At 39.7% G+C, this 17,516-nt stretch overlaps 2 protein-coding genes across 3 annotated transcripts in view; one reads left to right on the top strand and one right to left on the bottom strand.

Moving 5' to 3' along the window:
• LOC126415566 (terpene synthase) overlaps positions 1–13,982 on the bottom strand; it is a 42,448-nt gene extending 28,466 nt beyond the window's left edge. Inside the window, exons 1-3 of one of the 2 annotated variants that reach the window (XM_050083439.1) lie at positions 13,731–13,982; positions 10,574–10,728; positions 10,299–10,492 (exon numbers count right to left, since the gene is read on the bottom strand). In XM_050083439.1, coding sequence (XP_049939396.1) covers positions 10,299–10,492; positions 10,574–10,728; positions 13,731–13,796 — 415 coding nt within the window. In that variant the 5' untranslated portion in view covers positions 13,797–13,982. Of the gene's footprint in view, positions 1–10,226; positions 10,493–10,573; positions 10,729–13,730 lie in introns of both variants that reach the window. The other variant, XM_050083438.1, reaches the window with a different exon arrangement.
• LOC126415592 (uncharacterized) overlaps positions 1–17,516 on the top strand; it is a 39,165-nt gene that overhangs the window by 3,151 nt on the left and 18,498 nt on the right. The window lies entirely within an intron of this gene.

Genomic DNA, 17,516 nt, shown 5'->3' with positions numbered 1-17,516 from the left:
TGAAACTATTACTCTAATGAAGGTCAACTTTTAAAATGTATAAATAGTAACACAAAGTATTACAGAACAAACTTAATTTTGTTTCTTTGTATAGCACAATTTATAAACACTATGTACACATGAAACAGACTTAGATTCAGAGAGAATTTATGTTTTTTCCTACCTAAAGGTAATGCTCATTTTAAAATTCATGCATTTTTATTCATACATTTTACTCTGATGTTGCTTCAAGCTAGTCCACAAAGCAGTTACGGGACAAATCTTATATATAACAACAAAGATTCAGTTGGGCATCACTTTAGTCAACTAGGCATGACTGCTGCTTTTCTCTAGTCATAAAGTAGTAGACAATAATTCACTACACAAGTGTCATTCAATTTTCAGTGAAAAGGATGGATGGAAGAACGCACAATGCTATAGCTTGGAGACGGGTCCTGTTAATTTTCAATATGACAAATATTCTATGAATACAATAAGTATAGGGCTTGCTGAAATGGAACAAAATGAATGCAAATAGTGGACTCTGAACCATGGTCTCGACCCACCACCCACCTCACGACTTCTGGGATAAGATATAAAAAGACAGTGACACATTAATCAACCTGAAAACAGCTACACAGCTCTCCACCATATTGCATGGAATGTGAAGAAAACATCTTCAGAAATCTACTAAATCTCCACAAAACCTTATCTAGTACAGTAGATGCTATAAATGGAAAATGTGGATCTACACCAGAAAGCACAGCAGCTACAAATCCAAACATTAATATGTAAAGTTAAGTACTTCACTAGCAATGGTCCTGCTGAAGGAATAACCTCTTTCCTCTCTTCTGATCTGAGAAGCAGCATACCCAGCAACTCCAAGACCATTATAACTTTCCACTTATCACACTAGCAAAGGATTACTCTATGTGAAAGTCATGTTGACTGCCACAAACTTATTCTAATATAGACTGAGAATTAAAAGTTCTGGTTCAATATTCATAAGTGAACTCTCACTTAACATGATAATTTTTCAGATGGTCATATTATTTAAACAAAAAAGAATTAGGAAATACATGTCCAGGGAACGAGGTTTTGTCTAAACCTGAAATACACTCCTGGAAATTGAAATAAGAACACCGTGAATTCATTGTCCCAGGAAGGGGAAACTTTATTGACACATTCCTGGGGTCAGATACATCACATGATCACACTGACAGAACCATAGGCACATAGACACAGGCAACAGAGCATGCACAATGTCGGCACTAGTACAGTGTATATCCACCTTTCGCAGCAATGCAGGCTGCTATTCTCCCATGGAGACAATTGTAGAGATGCTGGATGTAGTCCTGTGGAACGGCTTGCCATGCCATTTCCACCTGGCGCCTCAGTTGGACCAGCGTTCGTGCTGGACGTGCACCCCGCGTGAGACGACGCTTCATCCAGTCCCAAACATGCTCAATGGGGGACAGATCTGGAGATCTTGCTGGCCAGGGTAGTTGACTTACACCTTCTAGAGCACGTTGGGTGGCACGGGATACATGCGGACGTGCATTGTCCTGTTGGAACAGCAAGTTCCCTTGCCGGTCTAGGAATGGTAGAACGATGGGTTCGATGATGGTTTGGATGTACCGTGCACTATTCAGTGTCCCCTCGACGATCACCAGTGGTGTACGGCCAGTGTAGGAGATCGCTCCCCACACCATGATGCTGAGTGCTGGCCCTGTGTGCCTCGGTCGTATGCAGTCCTGATTGTGGCGCTCACCTGCACGGCGCCAAACACGCATACGACCATCATTGGCACCAAGGCAGAAGCGACTCTCATCGCTGAAGACGACACGTCTCCATTCGTCCCTCCATTCACGCCTGTCGCGACACCACTGGAGGCGGGCTGCACGATGTTGGGGCGTGAGCGGAAGACGGCCTAACGGTGTGCGGGACCGTAGCCCAGCTTCATGGAGACAGTTGCGAATGGTCCTCGCCGATACCCCAGGAGCAACAGTGTCCCTAATTTGCTGGGAAGTGGCGGTGCGGTCCCCTATGGCACTGCGTAGGATCCTACGGTCTTGGCGTGCATCCGTGCATCGCTGCGGTCCGGTCCCAGGTCGACGGGCACGTGCACCTTCCGCCGACCACTGGCGACAACATCGGTGTACTGTGGAGACCTCACGCCCCCCGTGTTGAGCAATTCGGCGGTACGTCCACCCGGCCTCCCGCATGCCCACTATACGCCCTGGCTCAAAGTCCGTCAACTGCACATACAGTTCACGTCCACGCTGTCGCGGCATGCTACCAGTGTTAAAGACTGCGATGGAGCTCCGTATGCCACGGCAAACTGGCTGACACTGACGGTGGCGGTGCACAAATGCTGCGCAGCTAGCGCCATTCGACGGCCAACACCGCGGTTCCTGGTGTGTCCGCTGTGCCGTGCTTGTGATCATTGCTTGTACAGCCCTCTCGCAGCGTCCGGAGCAAGTATGGTGGGTCTGACACACCGGTGTCAATGTGTTCTTTTTTCCATTTCCAGGAGTGTAGATGTAGTGCCTGCAAAAAAGTGACAGCCTATATTTCAGTTTTGTCTAATTAACCAGGCCAGAACAAATCAGATTACATCTCTGACACATAAAGAGAAATTTGTCAGTTCTTTTTTTTGGTTGATATAAAATTACAACAAAGATTGAAACGCTGTTATCTACTGCTACAGCTGACTTTCATCTGTAACATGAGCTCTGGAACTTTTCTGTAGCGAAAATATTTCCACAATGACAACTCAAGGGGTGCCCAATGCACTGAATGCCCACCTCTGTAGTTAAGTGGTCAGTGTGACTGTTATGAAAAGGATCTGAGTATGATTCCCACAACTGCTAGGGATTTTTTCTCAGCAGGAGGACTGGAACGAGGTGCACTCAGTCTTGTGATGGCAACTGAGGAGTTACTTGGGCAGAAAAAAATTGAGGCTGGCTCAAAGGGCTTGGAAATTGGCAATAGCTGGGAGAGCAGTGAGTTGACCCTGTACCACTCCACATCACATTGAAATGGTGCCATTGGTGGAGGCTGACATGGCAGCTGGTCCATGCTGAATGGCCAGTTAAGATTAGTCTGCAGAACTTTGCTTCCTTTTTTTAATGCATTGAATGAATGAACAATGTAACATGTTGGTTTCATTTAAGTGAAATTGCATGAATTGCACTTAATTTGAAGGATGAAAGCAATATTTGTGAGATCTCTTCAGATTCAAAAGATCTTCAGTGTGGTATTGCACCAAATCAAGGAAAACTATTAGACCATGTACTGATAAGGTGTCTTCCAAGCAGTTTAGTTTAAAATCACAAGCCATCCTCACTCTCAACTAAAGAACAGCAGTGAACCACTTTCCTTGAAAACAAAATATAATTCAACATCACTGTTCACACTGGTTTGATGGCTTCATTCACTTCCTTCCATCTGGTATTAATCTTTTCTCATTGACTACTTGCTATGGTAAGTCCCTCAAAACTCTAAATATTCAACTTTTTGTTATTCTAATGTTCTCTCTGCAGCCAAATTGCTGTCTTGTGTGACTTATGTACATGTGCCATTAACTTGACTCCTTACATTAAGGGTTTCCATATTGTTCTTCATCTGTACTGTCTAAATCTTTTCGAAAAACACTGAATTATTTAGAAATTTTTATAAATCTATAGCTACTTATATACTCCGCATGCCACTGTACATTGCACTGTGGAGAGTAGTTCATACCTGTATTAGTGATCTTCTGTCCTACAACATATGTATACAGTATGAAGAAAAAATTAACCTCCATATGCCCCTGCACTGCTGTCTTGCCTACTTTATAAGGACTCCAAATGTTGGAGAAATACTGTAGATGCACGTCACCTTCCTAGGGCCCTTCCAATAGATCTAAGTTTTCTGTTACATGATTACATGTTCATCCCATTTCATGTCACTTCTTACTAGGGGACCATCTCCATTTGGCATAACTGATTTTGCCAAATTTATGGTATATGAAGGGCTTTGACAGAAATGAAAGTGAAAAAAGGGGGAGCCCCAGATGGTCTAGTGAGTGCTGGGCAAGGCATAAGTCATTTATGGTAGTGTACAGACTCCAGGCAATGGTTGGCACAGCCAAAAGAGTATTGAGTGGTACCCTAAGCATCATGGGATTGATTCCCTTTGCGGAAATATTTTCTTATTTTTGCTTTTACGCTACTTACACTGCAAATAAACCAAAGTAATTCTCAATATACTGTATTATGATATTAATATTTTCACAAAAATGCATGAAAAGGAAAGGGAAATAAAAATCTGGGATTGCCATCATGCAGTTTTAAAGTGATTGCCCCAAATGCACTATGCTAGTACAATCTTGAGATACATATTTTTACTATTAGGTAAAGAATTTGATCAAAAACCTCAATAAATGTTTTCATCTTGGAGAGATAGGCTTAAAAAAATCACCCTCCTACCCCCAGTAGACAGCAACAAATACAGGGTTATTCTAAATGATGGACCCATTTTCAAAAATTTGTACGTATTCAAGTAAAAATCCAAAATGACAAAGCTTTATATCAATGAAAAGACGAAGTTTCAAAGTTTTTGGCAGGCAGGTGGTGATAGTTTCAGAAGCAGCCAGTTATGTGAAGGAAGCCTCTATCAATCACTGTGAATGAACTGCGGGACCGGATCACTGCTGCCGTGCACTCAGTAACACAGATATGTTTTCGTGTGTGTGGGACGAGTTTGGCTACTGCATAGATGTTTACTGTGCAGCCAGTGGTGGCCACACTGAACATTTATAATGTATCACATTTCTAATTATTAAATAACTATTAAAAACTAATTAATTACAGAGAATTAAATTTCTTAAACTGATATAAAACATTACAAAAAAAACTTTGAAACTTTCTCTTTTCATTGGTATAGAGCTTGTTCATTTTGGCTTTGTACTTGAATAAATATGAAGTTTTGAAAATGGATCCATTGTTTAGAATAACATCAGGAATTCTCGGAAGGTCCACCCTTTGTCCTCAGAACAGCTGCACAAACTCTTGGCATTCTAGAGATAAGATTTTGTAGTGTTTTTGCAGTCCACAATGTCTGTAAACTATTCCACAGATCTTGTCAAGTTCATCCAACATGAGTTCAATGGGATTTAAGTCAAGTGAATTATTTGGCCAAATCATATTTTTCAGTTCCCCACCTCCTTCTTTTCTGCTGACAGACCATATGCACATTTAAAAGCAAGTTAGGGATCGATGTCCTGCTATAGAACAAACCTGTGACCAATAAGTCTCTTGCCAGATGTAACTGCATTGTTGAGCAGTATCCTGTGATAACCTTTCTTCTTTAATGTTCCATTTATTCTCATTAGATCACCAACTTTATTACCTGCAGAACATCCCCACAGCATGATCAACCTTACATCATGCTTCACCATAGATGTCCCACACTGACTCTTCATACATTCTCCATGAAGGCAGTGGACAAACAACCAACAATGGCTTCCAAATATTTCAAATGCAGATTTGCCAATGAAGAACATCTTGGACCATAGTTGCACACTAATTTTTAAGTTGCTGTGCCCAATGACATCTTTTCACCCTACTTTGTTTGCATAATATAGTTTCCTTTTAACTCCATATGTACCACTATAAATCTTGTTCACAAAGATGCAGAAATTGGAGCTGCTTGTATACTATTTACATCCTCATGAGTTTCGTGAGTAGTCTGAGTCCTCTGACATTTACTCTGCAGACATATGAATTGATTTCCCCTGTATGATGTTAGCAGTGGTCTTCCAAGCTGTGAAACACTTGCATTGGCAGCAATTTCTTTGAAGAGCTGCAAACCATGGACACTAGATTGGGCTATGCCAACTTTTGTTGCTGTGATCCTAGTAGAATAACCTTGCGGGTGCAGAGCTCCAATTACAGCATGTTTTTCAATTTCAGCCCGATTAGCAAGCAATATTGTATGAACCTGATCAAATACACAGACACAACCAGTCAAATACAAAACTCAGGTGCACAGTCTTTACATGTTTTTACTTAAAGTATTTTATCATCATAATGGGAATATGATAGAATATTCGAAACAGTTTTAACCACAAAGCCACAGTTGTGATAGATGACCAAAAACTTTTGACCAATAGGGTAAATGGGTCATGCCTTGCCCAACTCGCATCACAAACGCATTTTTTTCTAAATGCTTGACCATCTAGAGCTTCCACTTCTGTCACTTCACTTCTGGCCAAGCCGTGCAATTACTGTAAATTTGGACAAAATCGTTGATGACGAATAGGTGTGATGCATGCCCTTGTTAATATTACTCTTACACATTTAAATGGTTGGCCAGCCTTCTCTTATATATTTAAAAAGTTGGACATCCTTCAAATGTTTGCCACTAAACCTGTAATCAAATACTACTAGGTCCTTTCTCTTTGTTACAGGCACAATGCAAGGTGAACCTGAACACAGTCACTAAATTTTGGAAACTGTTCAGGAATATAATATGAGCATTTTGGTAGAACGATCCCATGGTTGGCAGAGGCTCATAGCAGAATAACAACATAATTTTGATTTATTAGGTTTTTTGCTCCAATTACCTTTCTTATTGTGAAAGTACCCACGCAATAGTGAAAAACCTTGTAGTATGCCAACATCAAAATGTAAAACACAAAACAGAATAAGTTCAGATACAAAAGTAGTGTGATGTTGTTGCCATTACCACAGGAACAGCTCAGTATAGTGCTGTTCTGCTATTCTTCTATTGCCTTTAGAGAACCTATAAATAAGGTGTGGAGCAGCCTATCTGCATAAATAAACCTATTCATATAGGTCTGTATGACTTAATTAAAACTAGCATTCCATGGGAAAAAAACCAAGATGAGAAGTGAGCAGTACTAATTACAAGCTTTAAAGCAAAGAGTAAAAAGTAAAGTGGGTATTACTGTTGTCAACAGTAAGTATCATGAGTGAAGAGAACAAGACTATTTCCAAAGAACATACAGAGCACATACCACTAATATTTGAACTTCTGTGCACACACAGTAGTTTCAATGCAGAAGAGATGCAAAGACAAACGGTGGTAAGAAATCAAATTAATTCCAATTACTCTATAACAAGCCATGTGAGATCAAAGAGTCCCTCACACCAAAATATTCGGAAAATATCCCCAGAAAATCTCTGAACTGTTATTGATAGAGTTTAGGTTCACACTGTACTGCACTTATTAACATTTAAAGAGAGCCACCATTAATTACACTAAGCAGAAATTTTTTCCTTGTCTTTCTGAATTACCTTACAAATATCTAATGAGAAAATTTCTCTTCATATAACAGTTTCATCAGCATCTCACAGTGTTTCTGGCGCTACCTGATAAATTGTTGCCCTACAATGACAACGTTAGGGGCCTTGGTACACAACAAGCAGAAAGATATGTATGTTCAGTAAACTACACAAAAAATTAGTAATGTTATATCTCAGTAAGGAACTTGAAACTTTTAGCACAGGTCAGGAGCATATAGAGGAACTCTGGCTCAAGTTTAAAAGAATAGTTGACCACACACTGGATAAATATGTACCCAGTAGAAAAGTTCATAATGGGAGGGAACCTCCATGATATACAACCTCTGTAAAGAAACTTCTAAAGAAACCGAGGTTACTGCATAAGGTGTAAAATGAAGCATAGAGCTATAGGTAGAGATGCTGAATGAAATGCACTTGGCTGTCAAGAAAGTAATGTGTGCTGCCTACAGTGACCACCACAGCAGAAAACTGTCAAATGACATTTCACAAAATCCAAAGAAATTCTGCTCATATGTGAAGGCTGTTAGTGGCACCAAAGTTAGCGTCCAGTCCCTAGCGAATGAGACAGGAGCTGAAACTGAAGGTAGCAAAGCAAAAGCTGAACTGCTTAACTCTATTTTCAAATGTTCCTTTACAGAGGAAAACCCAGAAGAACTGCCCAAATTTAATCCTCCTACCACTGAAAAGATGAATGAAATAAGTGTTAGTGTCAGTGGTATTGATGAACAGCTAAAATCATTAAAACTGAACAAAGCTCCAGGCCCTGATTGAATCACTGTCAAATTCTATAATGAATGTGTGGCTGAGGTAGCCCCTATTCTAACTATAGTCTACTATAGTCTTGAACAAAAAAATGGCCCTGTTCTTGGAAAAAGGCACATATCACACACCTCTACCAGAAGGGTAGCAAATATGATTCATATAACTACCATCCAATATCCTTGACATCAATGTGTTGTAGAATATTAGCAAATATTCTGAACTTAAACATAATGAGATATCTTGAACAGAATGACTTCCTCAATGGCAACCCGTATGGCTTCTGAAAACATCAATCATGTGAAAACCAACTCACACTTTTCTCACATGACATACTGAAAGCTTCGGATCAGAGCAAATAGGTAATGCAGTATTTCTTGATTTCTGAAAAGCATTTGACTCGCAAGTAACACTATCCAAGTGCCACTCTCTGATTCCGATACACTGCAAATATGTTACAGTCTAGGTCAAAATATGAGGCACACATTTTTTTATATGTGCCAATATGGCCATTGAAATGGTGAAAACCCTCCCAAAGAAACTGCAGTTGTTAACTTTTTGAGCATACAGTTGAAAGAGTAGGAGATATAACAAGTTGCTACTGTACTTTACAACTGTGCAATCACATTTTTAAACATTTTGAAATATTTCGAAATCCTCCTCTCACCTCAAAGTTTTTGAAATGGTAAAAAGTTCATGTGTAGTAAACCTAACAGTATATCCGACAACAAATTCAACCACATATGATAAAGTTACACCCCGAAGATGCAGTAGTCAGATATAAGTTGGAAGGACATGTGCACTCTGTACACCACCGTATGGCACTTGCCACACATGGAAATATAGTGTTGGTTGCAATTTCACAGTGCAACCATAAAAGATGGGCTCCTGAAAAATTTAATTGAAAAATAAGGTCTCACTCTCTGTTGAGTCCGGGTATAACCAATGTGAAGGTACCGAGAAGCTACTACCGTTTAGTTTTTTCGTGGTCTTTGTATTAAAGGTTTGTTGTTTGTTTTGTTTAATTTCTTTGGCTGCTTGACATCTATTTTGTTATTTTATGATATTTAGGTTGTGTTGCATTATTTTTGATAGTTGGTGCAATAATGAGGGGACGTTGTATTATCTATTGCAAAGATGTGCTGCATACACAAACACACTGTGCACCACACACACCTGATTATTGGAATATTATTCCACAGTTTACAATATGTATCACAATTTTAAAGAAATAATTATCAGGTTTTTCTGTGATGTATCTGCTCTTGAACCACGCATACCTAAACATGTTCACAAATCAAGGAGATGAGAACTGATTATGAATCAAAGATTGAATTTTCAGGATATTATTCCTCAAGTGCCATATAGTAGTAGTACAGCAGAGAACTGTTTTAGAAAATTCTTCCACAGTTTGAAAGTGTGAACATCAAGAGAGAGAGAGAGAGAGAGAGAGAGAGAGAGAGAGAGAGAGAGAGAGAGAGAGAGAGAGAGAGAGTGAGTGAGTGTGTTAATAGGGAAGTATAATAGAATGACTTGTTATTGCTCTAGTAGTTGAGAACAATCAACGCATGATACATATCAGACCTATATGAAAGTTGTAGTTCAATAAAAAAGTTGAAAAAAGGAATCTGTTCTTCTGAAAATAATTAGAATTCAGACAGAGGTCAGCCACTGCCACAAATGAAGCTACAATAAAAAGAATTTGGACCACCATTGTATAGTTGTTCAACATAAAATGTTTTGACGATACCAGGATATTTGTCTGACTTATCACTTATTTCACCTTTGGCAACGGTTGTTAGTACAGAAAGTAATGAGTAAAGTCAATAACAGGGTGGGTAAGACAGTTCAAAGGTTGGAGGAAGGCAACAGCTTTCTATCTCTAGTAGCACCATGCATAGTAAAGCACTGTGGTGTTCCAACAAATCTTTGGCTAGAAGATTGTGTATTATAAAGAGGTATAGCATAAAAAATATTATGCCCGATAAAAGTCAGCATTCTCCCATTATCTGCATTTGCTACTCTACGTACTACTGTCATAGCTGACCTGAAGAGGTGTGCACTACCTAACAGAATTCTTCAACTAATTACAACAGTTCAATGAAAGTGTTGAGCAAACTACACTCATGCAAGTTATGTTTAATACTAAAAACAATAAATATAAATATTGCTTACTTCTGATAGTCATTTGTTTGTATTCTTCCTCTGAAGGGCAGGTGAAATTATCTCTCCAATAAAGTTCCATACCTTGCCCACGATGAAGCTCCAAAAGTTGCTCAGTGTAAACAGTGGTTGCCTCTGGGTGACCCAGCCCTAATACTCTCTCCAGAGCAATGAAGAAAACATAATTTGCTGCATTTATTGTGCTAGCTACCCCATAAATTGAATGAGCAACAGGTATTCCTCGCCTTAGTACAGAATTATCTTGAATGTCATCAATACTGAAAGAATATTAGAAAAGTTTTTACAGAATACTACTTTACACTGACTCATTTGCATTTTGTATTTTAAAGTATACTTACAGAAGACTTGAATTATGTAACATTTGAACAATGTCTCCAACAGCATTCAATTTATCAGCTGGTATTTTAAGCCAATAATTGAATGCATGAGCTAATTTTGCTCTTATTTGCTTCCCTGGAACCTGTAGGATGTACTTGAAGGGCTGCAATAATTTCTGAAAGGAAAATACCTTATTAAACAACAATTTAACCAGTTTCAGTAACTTTGAAGCAAAGGTATGAAATACAATAAATTATCTTTCACTTACTTCTCAATGGTGTAAGTTCAACTTTAAAATAGTAGGCCGTACTTTCAATTATTTTGTTTCACAGTTTTCTGAATATGGTGATATAAATTTATCTACTATTTTCATGTGGGTATAAATCAGTTACATATCTTATGATTGATACAGCTTTCACTGCTAAGCACTATGATACAGCTTTTATTGCTAAGCACCATGACGACTCCAAACGTTTACAAAACTTTCTGGTGCCAATTTCTTTTATGACATGTGGCCTATCATAATGACTGTCATGGTTTTAAAATAAAAGTACCCACAACAAATGCCTAGATAAAACTTCTTAGTAAAATTTTGTGTGTGTGCTTTGTAAGAAACACAAAAATGTACATAATATGCACACAAAACAATAATTAATAAGAAATTTGGGTCAATGAATGGGTGCAATTCCACCCACCTGCTTTGAACAGTGACATACCTAAGTTGTGTTGCATGATGACACTGAGGCACAGTGCATTAGAAATGGATTGTGTTTGCAAAGGATGTATTGGAGTAAGCGGTTGCACACTCTAAGAGTGTGGTGCTTATTTATAAATTGTCAGTGATGTTAGTGAGGTACTAACCTTAGTGTTGTGTGCTACTTGATGTTGTGGGTGTTCGTTTTTTGTTTCCTTGGCAGTATGTTGTTTCAGTGTCATTAGTTATAGGCGACTGATTTATTTTTTGTTTTGAAATCATTAGTCCGTGGCATTGTTAATGGTTTGAAAGCTGCCCCCTCCATCTTTCCCCCCTTTCCATGGATGGTACAACGAAGTTCACTAGTCATTGGTTGGTTGGCCACTTGGCGAAACAGACAAATTGACAAGAGCCAAGTTTCTGCTGCTCGAACTGGCTACAAGTATAGGTGGCAATGTTTTTAGTGGATTTCAGTAATGGTTATTTTATTTGTGTGTGTGTGGGGGGGGGGGGGGGGAGGGTGGAGAAGGCCCAGGGGAAGGTACCCGATATTATTGGTTTCCTCTGAGCTATACAGGTCAAATGAAACATTTGCTTCCAGATTTTTTTGTGTTCTTTTTGTTCAGTTTATTCTCGAGGATTTTGTGTTTATTTTTCAGTATTGTTCTAGAATGGTGACATCATTACTCTATATTTAGATTGTCCCCACCCAGGACCGTTTACTTTCTGCCCCATTAGTTTCATTTTATGGCTGAAGTGAAATGTTTTGCACAGTTAAATATCTCTGTTCATGGGTGTATTTTGTGAATTTACAGTTGCCACTTTGTATACACTGGGAACAGGGGTGTCCACCACCTTGAAGATGTCATAGGTCAAAGGTGACAGGTGGAATCTGACACTTCTTTACTGCCAAAAATTCTGTTCTTCCCATAAATGTTAGAAAGTATAAAACATGGGACTTCCTCATCCTCAGATTCTTATCAGTGCCATTTCCTCACCTTAATGAATCTCATCAATAAAATTCTGCAATCATCATCTCCAGTCAACATATTTCAGTTAAATGAAAATGTGGGGTTACAATAGCTGCCAAATAAATGTCTATTTTTTAAAAATTGTTTGACCCAATAAAAACACTAGTAATTATATAAAGTCTTTGTTAGACACAGAAATGCCAGTACCTTCATATTTTTATTACTGAAAGAACGTTACTATGTACCAGTTCAAATGAATTTTCTAAACAAACAAAACTTTCCATACCTTCCAAGGGCAAAAACACAAGTCCTAATCCACATTTCAAAAAGTTACCCCCTGTTTACTCAATTTAAAACCAATTAACCAAAAATCAGTGACATCAATATCATACATAAAAATCAAATTATGGGAGAAGCTCGCTCATTCTATTCAGCCTTGCTTTCACTGCGGGCATGGTGTCTGGTGCAACAGACATAAACAGCAGGAACATGCTTTACCTTAGTTACTTTGAATCCAAATTAGAAATGGTTTAATTTTGTGTGTGTGTGTGTGTGGGGAAGGGGAGGGGGGGGGGTAGGAGGAGGGAATTCATGTCACACTCAGGAATCCTACTACTTCAGAAAAGAATCATTAGAAATATGTGTTCTGCCTCTCCGAGAACATCCTGTCTCCCACTCTTCAAGAACCTAAAAATAATTACCTATCTCTGCATTGCACTTATTTGAGATTATCATCTTTGCACACCCTAGTGCTGAGGTAATGGAAGAAAACTATTTCAGACATACATACAACACTAGACACACGGAAACTTTCATGCTTCCTTACACATCACCTAAAACTGTTTATCACCATACACCCAAGTACATGGGGAATGAACGTCAACAATAAACTCAAGGATAGAGACATGCTAAGCTTGGAGATGGGTTGACTGAAGCGAAAGGTATATGAACCTCTGGCTCAAAATTGCCATTACTCAGTTGAGTAATTTATGAACGATGAGATCATCATTTAACACTGTGAGTATTTAATACCATGGTGCTGTGTATAATACTGTGTGTACAAAATAAAGTCTCTATTTTAAAAATTCTAAAGTCATTCAACGCGTCACGCAAGACTGGCTGGTTAGTTTCATGTTCCATGAATCGTTTACATGATTAATCGTAGTGCGGAACAAGTCACTTTACATTCACATTGCAAATTTATCTGTAAACTTGGCTATAATGTGATCGGTTACAAGCGGTTGTTTACTTCTTTTACACAGAGATGCGTCTGATGTTATGACACAATACCTCGCGATACAATAAGACCTACAGAATGACAACACACTTGTTGTCACCATCATCAAGGATTATCATACTGTCATATCCTGTTAACGCATGTTATGTGTGCTGTATGTCATATTTTGGCCTACTGATTGGCACTGTTATTACCTTGACAAACCCTATATCATTGTGAGCTGATATTTGGATAAATAAACATAAATAAATAAAGAGGCATTCAGCCAAACTCACTTCATCTTGGTCTCTTTCACCAGTTTTACTGTATGGCATTCCATTTTCTTTTTGGTGTCCGTCCATTCTTCTTCCAGCAAAAGCAACGAACAATACAATATTTGACAGACGACTTCTTGTTTACATCACAGATTCGCCGGTATCAAAGATTATACATATATAGCTTGAGCGTCAAAGACATTGACAGGAATCACAGACCTACGCTCTGGTAGCGAACACTGTCCTGAATCGCTACCGCACACCCTATTTCACTGCGAGATAGTTTATCGTGTGCCTGTAGCGCATGCGCAGTCGAGACACGAGGCCATAACGAAATCGCGTCATAGCCAGAGCATATGCGGAGCAGGGCAGTCCTGTTTTGTTCCGAAGCTTGTTACTGACAGCATGTTTACAAAACGCTTTTCGTTCAGAGCGTAATGTAATCACATGTGACGTAACACATGCAGACTCTGCGTCATCGTACGCGGCTTAGAGCATTAAATTGAGTCCACGTGTCACAATATCAAATGCTGCATAGCTAGGAGAATGATTGGATAGACCATGGAATGCAAATCGAATAAAACTGGATGCTGAATTTCCATAGACGCTGTTCGTAATCTACCGTTATGACAAAAATATTATAATTACAGAAATATATTTCAGTGTCTTCATACTACTTTGATATTAAAGTTAGAGGAGGTATTTCAAATTAGTATATGTATGCGATTCTATCTGTACAGTTGCTTAACAGTAACTAATCAAATAAAGAAACATCTAGATTAAACTGGCGTACCAATCACATTTACTTTCAAAAAAGAAACAGGCTGTGGAAAATTCTAAGAGAGAGATCGCCTACTTCTTGTATTACATCTATATGAATGTAACTGATAGTAAAGTACCAAAAAGAAATGTCCACCCTAGCCGTTCCTGTGAGGACAAAGAGGCAAGATAATTTAACCATGACCTCTACAGAATCTTGCAGTGGCTTTGCCGAAGTGGTAACACCAGTTCCCCGAAGTTAAGCAAGGTGGGGCTTGGTTAGCATTCGGATGGGTAACTGTCCGAGTCTGGTGAGTGCTGTTGGCAAGGGGGGGGGGGGTGTACTTGTGACCCCAATTGAGAATCCGAGTCTGCTGAGTGCTGTTGGCAAGGGGGAGGGGGGGGGGTGTACTTGAGACCCCAATTGAGAATTATCTGATTGAAAATTAGCGGCCAGTAGTGCGGTGTGCTGACGGTATGTGCCTTCCGAAGCCTGTTAGGACGGAGTTTTAGTTCTATAGAATCTATCCTGAGCATAAAACTGTGAGATATCTAGGAGCAAGTGGTATGAGCAGGGGAGACTCCACAAAATGTGTTCTTCATTTCATTAGTGGAAGGAAGAAATAAATAAGCTTTCTTGTAGGTAATTACAACAGCAAAGGAATGTAGGAGAGCAAGAATCATACTTGGTAATAACACAAAAACATAAGTAATGTCCACCAGGAAAACAGGAAAAGGATGAACTGTGAATATAGTTCCGCTGATTACTTCAAATACACCACAGTGTATGAGAGAAAATCACCCACAGCTAGGAAGGACAGGTACAGAATGCGATAATGGCAGTTCTGCAGTAGACTTTGTAATGATAACTTAGATAAAATTTTATATTCCTGCATAGTAATACGCACTATTAAAAATTAACCCTTCAGTGTGCTGTTCTGCAGATGTGCAAAGCAAAATTTTAACTCTTTTTTTCATCGTCGTCCTTGAAGATTAAAACTGGTAACTGCGTTGCAGATGGGAAACGTTGTTTTATGAAAGTAACAGAAAAGACTTTGCTACTAGAATGTGCTAATGAGTTCATGATGCGACAATGTGTGTTGCTCTGTGCAGCATTCTCAGTCTGAAGCACCTTGCTCTATTTTGATGACTGTTGGTAGTTGTAAGCAAGAACACACGAACGTAAAAATTATATATAATGCTTCTGTAGCCCTTGGAGAGTGTACTGTCCAGATCAACTTCTATTTCTACTAATACAGGCATACTATATGAATAAATGTTGTCTTCATATGTGTAACAGTGAGTAGTAATGCCCCTACCCACACTCGAATGATTACAGATTAGAGTTTCCTTCATTCTGCTTTCTTCTACTTTCTTGTCCCAGTTCAAGTGTTTAGTGGAGTCATTCTTGTACTTTGGAAATTGATGATGTAATGCGATGACTTATGAAGAGTTCATGGGCCTAGAATGTCCGTCTGATAGTGAAGAAGGGTTAGATTTTGACGATTCGGATGTGATTGTAAATGATCTGGAATCTGAAAATACCGACAGCGAGCTGGAGACTACCATAGGAACTTGTTGCTGATGTACCGACAGTACTAGCTTATGAAAAACATAGAAATATAAAGACAAATCGAAGGGTTTGGAAAAATGAAGTGCTTCGTTTGTAAATGACCTCGTGGCAGCTGCGCGGATATGCATGAACTTCAGAGCTGTAGTAACAGACAGCACAAGGTAGCGGTGCCCGGCATCCGCCGGTGGACCCGCTGGTTTACCGTTAGGCCAAATTTTGGCAACGGTGCGATGTGCACAGGTGCGGAGAACACAAAGCGGGGGGCCAGTGCGAGCTGAGCAACGGCATGGGGTAAAAATCTCTTCAGCAGTCTGATTCTGCTTGAACGCAGGCCACGTTGGTCGAGCTTATTTCGGGCTCCTCACAACGCTTATGGGATAATTTTATCAGCGCCTTCCGTTTGTCCGTCTCGTTTCATCACGACCGCGAAGTACACTGGAAGCGAGGTGTAGCAAAGCTAATGCAGTGAGCGGTCAGCTACGATCTACTCTCTTCTGCAAGAAGGAAGTCAGTACCAAGACTAAGTTATCTGTGCACCGTTCAATCTTTCGACCAACTTTGTTGTATGGGAGCGAAAGCTGGGTGGATTCAGGTTACCTTATCAACAAGGTTGAGGTTACGGATATGAAAGTAGCTAGGAAGATTTCAGGTACTAGTAGATGGGAACAATGGCAGGAGGGTGTCCACAATGAGGAAATCAAAGAAAAACTGGGAATGAACTCTATAGATGTAGCAGTCAGGGCGAACAGGCTTAGATGGTGGGGTCATGTTACACACATGGGAGAAGCAAGGTTACCCAAGAGACTCATGGGTTCAGCAGTAGAGGGTAGGAGGAGTCGGGGCAGACCAAGGAGAAGGCACCTGGATTAGGTTAAGAATGATTTTGAAGTAATAGGTTTAACATCAGAAGAGGCACCAATGTTAGCACTGACTAGGGGATCGTGGAGGAATTTTAGAAGGGGGCTATGCTCCAGACTGAACGCTGAAAGGCATAATCAGTTTTAAATGATGATGATAAAATATTTCATACCTCTACAACTGGACATGCACTAAAATCGAAATTTTTCATGTCAAAGGTAGATTTCCCTTAAGGCTCAACCTTTCTCTTGAGCAGTTGAATGGAGACTTACTGTTTCCCGCCATATTCAGGGAGGGGTAGTGGTGGGGTTGGTTATTGTCTTAGGAATGGGAGGGATAAGTTGGGAGGCTAACAGCTCCCTCTGGTGGGTGTTGTATGAACAAGCCCACTCAGGCAATGCACGTCAAGGCGAACATCCACGGCTCTGAGTTAGGTTACTGAAGGCAGCCAACTGAGCTATAAATAAATAAATAAATACCCTGCCTTTCTCTTCAATAACAGAATTACCGTTACCGATCAAAAATAAATGAAGTACACTAACCTAATCTTCCTCTCTGGCAGCTGGGCAGAGACTGACCAATTCTCGCCATTTCCAGAGGTGACATCATAGGTGGGG

This window comes from Schistocerca serialis, chromosome 1 (genome assembly GCF_023864345.2).
Source record: "Schistocerca serialis cubense isolate TAMUIC-IGC-003099 chromosome 1, iqSchSeri2.2, whole genome shotgun sequence".
Lineage (NCBI taxonomy): Eukaryota > Metazoa > Arthropoda > Insecta > Orthoptera > Acrididae > Schistocerca > Schistocerca serialis.
Note: the sequence above shows the minus strand (reverse complement) of the source record. Positions and strands in the feature narration are given on the sequence as shown.